Source organism: Geospiza fortis, unplaced genomic scaffold (assembly GCF_000277835.1).
Source record: "Geospiza fortis unplaced genomic scaffold, GeoFor_1.0 scaffold72, whole genome shotgun sequence".
Classification (NCBI taxonomy): domain Eukaryota; kingdom Metazoa; phylum Chordata; class Aves; order Passeriformes; family Thraupidae; genus Geospiza; species Geospiza fortis.
Genome location: NW_005054338.1, coordinates 2143623 through 2151087, shown reverse-complemented (window position 1 = coordinate 2151087; position 7465 = coordinate 2143623). Strand labels below are relative to the sequence as shown.

Genomic DNA, 7465 nt, shown 5'->3' with positions numbered 1-7465 from the left:
CAGGCTCTCCAGGGATATTTTTGCAGCCTTTCAGTACTTCAGTGCTGTAAGAGAGACAGAGAAAAGACTTTTTACCAGGGACTGTAGCAACAGGACAGGGGGGAATGGTTTTACATTGTGAGGGGGTAGGTTTAGATTAGATACAGGGGAGGATTTTTTCTGGTGAGGGTGGTGAGGCCCTGACAGCTTGTCCAGAGAAGTTGTGGCTGCCCCATCCCTGGAAGTTCAAGGCCAGGTTGAATAAGGCTTTGACCAAATGGATTGAGTGAAAGGTGATCTCTTCCAACCCAAACCAATCCTTGGTTTGCAGTTGTAATAAGTAACCAAACACTACAGAGAAACACATGGTGTAAATGAAGCAGAGTTCTGTGAACAGTACCTGTGTGGATTTAACTTCATTAGATCAATTTGAGTGAGCTGAGAAGTTGAAATGATGGCTTTAGGTCTGGAATTCAAATCCATCAATTCAGGGTTGGTTGCATTTGTGTTCCTGACATTTGGGGAGCACCAGTTTTAGATCCTAGTGCCAGCAGCATCTTCAGATCTTGCTGCCAACCAGGGACTAATTTTCAGTCTTTAATTTTTTTAAGCATTCCCTTGCCTCATGTAGAACAGTGGCTTTCTGCTGCTGGGAATGTCCGTCCTGCTGCGAAGGTGGTGATGTGAATTCCCTCCTGCAGGACTGAGGAGACCATGGGTTACTGTTGAGGGACAGGCTGCTCCAGGAACTGCTGGTGAAGATTGCCCAGGACCTGGGAGATCTGCAGGGTGTCCTGCTGCGCAGAACTTTGTGCTGCTTGGAAATACCCCCCACAACTAGAATTTAGGTTTCAGGATAAGGAATCTGTGCAGGCAAAAGCATCTCAGTACATTGATGGCATTTGCTTTTGGGAGTAAAGGTGCCATTTTTACTCAGCAGTGCAAGCGTCAGCATGTTCTGCCTCCTCATGGCTTGGCTTCTCAGACTCACCCAGACGTGCCCAGAGTCACTTTGGGTTTGGCTGCCACGCTGTGCTGCTCCAGGGATGGGGCTGGCTCATCCAAAGGATGCTCAGCTCAGCTCCCCAGGCTGCTGCTGCTGCTGCTGCTCTGGGGGAGGAAATGCTGGAGCAGACTCCAGGCAAGTCTGTGTGCACATGGTTTAGACCTACTGCTAACTCAGTCTGTGCCTTAACTTTCCTGAGAACTTGGCAGCCAAACCATTTGTGAATTGGCTTTTTTATTCTTGCATAATTCTACACAACATACTGTGGAAAAACAAAGTAAATGACTTTCAGCTTTAAAATTAAATATCTGTACTTGTATGAAAGAATCATTTTTATTCTACATAAAGCACAAAGTTTGACAGCTTGGCAGAAATCAAAGCAGAATCTTGACATTTTGGTTTTTAAAGTGGTACATTTTACAAGTTTTAAGGTTGTAGATTTAGTAATTACATAGCATCAACAGAAAGGCCTAAATGTTCCCTCTTTTGTAAACTGTTACTGTTGAAGGAAGTGTAATAAGAATACAAGTTTCTGATCCTGCCCCCTCTCTCCACCTTGCTCTGCATATTGCCACTGAGTTGATTTTTTTTTTAAATAATTTGCAGCTCTTGCTACATGTCCCCTTGCCCACAGGTTCTTTGTGTGGGTGAGTTCCTGCATTGGTAATGATCCACTGGGTTCCATCACATGTTCTTTAGTACAAACCCAGCTGTGGGGTGTGAGCTCCCAGCAGAGCCCTTTGGAGTTTGCTGAGGTTTGGGAGAGGGCTGGGAGCAGTTAGTGAGCTCCTGGAGCCACAGCTGTGCCCAATATACTGTGATATCCCCCTGGGTGGGGCAGGAGCTGCTGCCCTGGGCCTGTAACCTCTTGAGGTTGTGTTGTTGGCTGATTGTTCTGGGTTTCTCTCCCCTTGGACAGGAAGATGCCCAAGAAGGGAGGGAAGATTGCAGACGTGGCAAAGGAAACACAGGCTCAGTGCAAGAAGCCCAAGTTGGACGCAGCTGCTTCTCCATCGGTCCTGAGTTTTGAGAGCCCAGAGAGCCTCTTCAGGAGCCTGATCTCTCCCATTGAGGAAGAGGAGTTTTTCAGGGACTACTGGGAGCAGAAGCCACTGCTTGTTCAGAGGAATGATGTGCTGGTGGCTGCTTACTACCAGTCCCTGTTCCAGCTGTCCCATCTGCAGGAGCTGTGCCGCCAGGGCCTGCACTACGGGCGAGATGTGAATGTCTGCAGGTGTGTCAGTGGGAAAAAAAAGGTTTTAAATAAAGAAGGTAGAGTGAATTACATGCAGCTGAGGAAGGATTTTGACCAGAAGAAGGCAACAATACAGTTTCATCAACCTCAGAGATTTAAGGTGGTGTGGCTTTTGCTGAGTGGCACTAGACATGGTTTCATATCTGCCCCAGGGGAGGTTGGCATTGATGACCTGCTGGAATCTTTACAGGAACTGTATTAAAACACAGTTTTTACTTCTGCACTGCTCATCATGTTTCAGTGCTCTGCAGTTAGAACAAAGTCTGATTCATGCTATAATGTTTTTCTGTAATATTAAGTGTGCTTTTAAAATGCATATATGATAATTAGGCATTTGTGCTTAAATTATCTCTTCTTCTCCACTTTTTCCTTGTGCAAACAGGGATTTTTGTACCACTTCCCCTTAATCAAGGATGAGGTGTGAAACCATGTCAGGTACTTCCGGGACACTCCACCATTCCTGCCAATGGATTAGCATTGAATTGCACCATGGAAGTGACCACCCCATTTTAGCTGAGTGTCCTCTGTCTTTGTGCATGGGAAGGAGACAGTGGTGCTGCACTGTTGTAAAGGACTTGGATACTTGTAGGTACTTTGACTTAGGCAGTCCTTTTTGTCCCAAGGTGTCAGCACAGTCTAAGGCCCAAATAAGGACCCAAATACCCAGCTGAGTCCCACGTGTAGTCTCACTGACTGATCCCAGTTGTTGGCATCTCTTGATGTTTCCCTGTCTCATGTTGGGTATGAATGAGTAAAGTTTGTGCTTGAGCACAAACAATTGGAGTCACTTGGAAAAGGTGTCTAACCTTTGTGGTATTCTCTGTTTGATGAGATGAGGGTGGTTTATTCTGTCTAGGCTCATTTTTGCCTGGTTTTGCAGCCTGAAGTTGGTACAGGGAAGAGAGCAAACATCAGTGTTCTGTTGAGGCACCAGAGTTTTTGGCTCAGCCATTACTTTCATGGCAGATCTCCTTTGCTACAGTGCTTGCCTTGAGGAGAAGCTGCTTCCCAGGCTCTGTGTTCCTGTGGGGATGTCACCATTCTTCCCCAGTGACGGGCTGGTGGCAGCCAGGCTTGGCTGACCTCTTCAGTACTAACAGCATCTTCTAACAGCATCTTTTTTTTTTTTTTTTAATAGGAGGAGCTGTGGAAGATTCAGGAGAAGCTGGAGTGTTACTTTGGGTCTCTGGTGGGCTCCAATGTTTACATCACTCCCCAGGGGTCTCAGGGCCTTCCCCCTCACTATGATGATGTCGAGGTAGGACAGCACCACCATGTCTGAGGGACCCTTTGTGGGCTTCTCTGTGTGTGCTTCCACCTCTCCCCCACAATAAACATTCTAGAAAGAGTTCTGGTTTTCCACTGAAAACTTGGGGTAATTATTTGCAAGTGTTTCCTTTTAAATGTTTGTACTAATAGTAATGGCTAAGTTTAAGTGACTGGAGAGGAATGGGGATTTTGAAATTCAGGATAAAGCAGATCACACTTCACAACTCTCTGCTGTCTCTAAATAGAGTACAAGAATTTGGTTCAAAGGTAAATTTGTGCATTTAGATATCTAAGAGGTGATATGAAAGGAATTGTATTTGCTGTGCTGGGGAGTAGCTGGGAGCAGGGCAGGAGAAAATCAGTATTTGTCAGAAAAGCAACCTCTGCCAGTATTTCTGTCCCTGGTTCTCGCTTGGTTCCACACACTTGGCAAGTCAGAGGATAAATTAAAATACCTGGTGAGCTGGGTGTGTGAGGGGCAGCAGGGCTTCCTTAGGCCCCCCAGAAAGTTTGGATTCATGGTCTTCTGCAGGTGTTCATCCTCCAGCTGGAAGGAGAGAAGCACTGGAGGCTCTACAAACCAACGGTGCCTTTGGCTCGGGAGTACAACGTTGAGCCAGAAGAGAGGATTGGGAGTCCCACACATGAATTCATATTAAAGGTATTATAATCTTATTGCTTCAGGTGGGCTGGGATGTGGTAGCAAGAAAAGTAATCATGCTTGGTAGGCTCTTAGAAGTAGCTGATGTGACCAAGTTTAAGGACCATAAGGTTAAAATGGAATCAGATTTCATCAGTATTGCTTTGTGACCTTTCTCTTTGTGCTGGTGTTCATAGGAAAAGGCATGAGTAAACTGATTTTTCCTTTGTAGAGACAATTTCATGTGCTTTGCACTTCTTTCTTGTCTCAACTTCCCCAGTCTCTGTTATTCTCTGTGGAGATATTTAATTTACATAGATGAGAGAAGATAGGGGAGGAGGAAGGTTCTATTTTTTTTAAGTGTTTTAACCAAAATTTGCAGACTATTTGGCTTTTCTTGTGAAACACTGACCTTTTCTTTTGATATGATCTGACCAAATTCCCAGGGCACTGAATTACCTGCAGATTCATCTCAGCTGATTCTTTGTCCCCTTGCTGCAGCTCAGCAGGACTGTGCATGTTCTAGCATGTTAAAAGCTCGTGTGTGCAGACAGGTGTAGAGCAAATATTGACAGTAGGTTGGAAAATTTGAGGTGTTGGACTTCAGGCTTAGGGTGCTTTATGTTATTAAAGTGTACATTGGAGACTTGCTCAGTTTTGTGAGTTTGAAAGAATATATATTGTCAGTCTGTCTGCTTAGTGTTATTTTCTCAGGACTACAGTAAGGTTTGTCCAAGTGGCCTAAATGTATCAATTCTCTTTGATTTTCCTGCAGCCAGGTGACTTGCTGTACTTCCCAAGAGGGACTATTCACCAGGCTGACACTCCTCATGGGATCTCCCACTCGACACACGTGACCATCAGCACCTACCAGAACAAGTAATTCCTCTTTATTTCTTGTTTTGTATGGCTTTCCTCTGCCAGGTGATGTTTGTGAGTAGTACAGACCTGAAGCTGGTGTTTCAAAGAAGTGATGTCCTGTTTCTTAAAAAAAATAACCTTGTAATGAGCTCTGCTTGGGTCTTTCCTGTGTTCATCTCATGCAGCCCTTGTGTGGTTTGTTTTCCTGTGGGTATCACAGGGGGATAGGGCATGCCAGCTTCCCCCAGGGATGTGGTGATATGGAATATAGGCAGATACCCCACTATTACATAGGTGCCCTGCTGTCAGGGACAGAATCTGAGTGTTGAGGTAGCAGTAACTGAAGTTTTGGGGGACGGAGGGGAGTGAGACCATTATTATTTGAAGCAGCCTCTTTGCCAGGTTTTCATGCAGCAAGCTTGATTGCTTTTTAATTGCTTTATTTATTATTTACCAGCTGGAGACTTTAATGTGGAAGATAATGTTACATCTGCAAACTCACTGTTGTCTGTAAAAAACCCCTCACCAGTGGCTGAAGTTGCTGTTCATTTTATAATCCAGATAAAGAGCCATGGGTTATTCCTTTTATCAGCTTTCCTCCTGTATTTGATGGTCACCCACACCTCTTCAGACAAATTCTTCCATGCAAATATTCTCTGCTAATCTGTGTTTTTCATTTTCTACCCCATGCATGAGAGTCAGATTTCTTTTGACACAGGTCAGGTCCTTGTCCTCCCCATTGAAACATTGTTATCACACAGGGGAAAATGCTGCTGCTGGCACCTTATCAGCTCTCAGGTGCCGGGCTTGGAGTTATTGGCCTGACTTAGGAATTGGGAAGGATTTCTGTCAGCTGCAGAACAGGGCAGAACAAGTCTGGGCATATTTTAGGTGAGACAAATCTCTAACCATCAGCTGTGCTGCTGGTCACTCTTCTGTGGCCAGTGTGCACAGCAGGGTTTGTCCAGCTTGATCTGTGGGGATTTATTGGGTGCTGGGAAGCCAAGGATTGCTGGAGATCTTCAGCCTTGTGTGGAGTCAGTGCAGTTTCTCCATGGCTGCACCAGCCCAGGGCCAGTCCAGTGCGTGACTTGTCAGGAGCACGTTCCCTGGGGATGTCTGCCATGGCTGAGCAGGGAGCAGCAAAAGCTTCAAGACTGCTCTTCTTCCCAAGTTAAAAAGTGGAATCACCATCCATTAAGGTTATTGGCAGTGAAGTGTAAGAGCCTTCCTCTGGCCCTGCTGTCAGCAAGTGAAGGTAAAATAAGCAGCAGTCTTGGTGGTTTGATTGGGCTTGTAGATGGAAGTATGATGTGGAAACATTTCCTTGGAAAATTGAAGAGAATTTGAAAATAGCTGTGGAGGCGGCACTTAGAGGTATTTTTAGGCACCAAGATAAAAGGGACATCTCTGTGTAAGCAGAGTTTGTCTGGACCAGATCCCAGCAGGCAGAGAGGTGTGCATGTGTGGGATAAGCAGGGCAGTTTGGAAGAGCAGTGAGTAGCTGAAGACATTTGGGAACTGAGGGCAAGAGAAGCACTAAGAAGTAAATGTCCAATTCCTTTTATTGACCAGAGTTCTTTCTTCCCACTGGGTGGCAGACAATGAATCATTTGAGTAGACATAATAAAAAAAACCAGGAGACTTTAATAATTGTTCTATATATTAACTAGTTAGGAACAATAGATTTTTTTTTGTTTCAGTGAACTATTTCAGTGATGTTTTTTCTTCTTCCTGTCCTTCAGCTCTTGGGGAGACTTCTTACTGGATGCAATTCCTGGCCTGGTGTTTGATACAGCAAAAGAGGATATGGCACTAAGGACAAGCATTCCAAGGCAACTGCTCATGGTTAGTGCAGGTGGGACTCAGGGAATAATGGTGCATCCAGGTGATCTGTCAGACAGAAAAAGTTCTGTCAGGCCAAGCTTCTGAATCTTTAGGCCAGTGAAGCTGTGAATTGTTGTGGAACATCCTTATGGTGGTCCTGTCCTGCTGCTTCAGCTTTGATGTGTGAACAGCTCTTGGGGAATGTGTAAACGAAACAAAGCTTGGTTTGGGACTGAGCAAAGATAAGAGAGGAGTGTCCAGGTTTTCACTGCTTTGCTGCACTGCTTTAGGCCTGGTTTGTTCAGCTCAAATCCTTTGTGGATGTTTAGCAGGTGAACACAGCTGACTGCACCAAGAAGCTGAGCAGCCTTCTGAGAAGGCTTGCAGACAGCCTGGAGAGCTCCAGGGAGCTGAGATCATCTGACATGAAGAAGGATTTCATCACGCACCGGTTGCCGCCATGCCTGGGATGTGACTCTGATCCTTTGACTCCAGGTAGAGTTTGAACTTCCCAAAGCTGGCTGATGTGATGGTGGTGCCTGAGTCTGCCTCTTAAAACTTGTAGCATTTTGTGGCAGGCCAGGATCACAGTCTGGGCCCTGCTTTGTGTGGTGCTTGGCTCTGTGTG

At 45.5% G+C, this 7465-nt stretch overlaps 1 protein-coding gene across 1 annotated transcript in view; it reads left to right on the top strand.

Annotated features, from left to right (window-relative positions):
* RIOX2 (ribosomal oxygenase 2) overlaps window positions 1–7465 on the top strand; it is a 10649-nt gene that overhangs the window by 459 nt on the left and 2725 nt on the right. Inside the window, exons 2-7 of the mRNA XM_005422353.2 lie at window positions 1905–2340; window positions 3379–3498; window positions 4042–4170; window positions 4925–5028; window positions 6756–6858; window positions 7167–7332. Coding sequence (XP_005422410.1) covers window positions 1909–2340; window positions 3379–3498; window positions 4042–4170; window positions 4925–5028; window positions 6756–6858; window positions 7167–7332 — 1054 coding nt within the window. The 5' untranslated portion in view covers window positions 1905–1908. The remainder of the gene's footprint in view (window positions 1–1904; window positions 2341–3378; window positions 3499–4041; window positions 4171–4924; window positions 5029–6755; window positions 6859–7166; window positions 7333–7465) is intronic.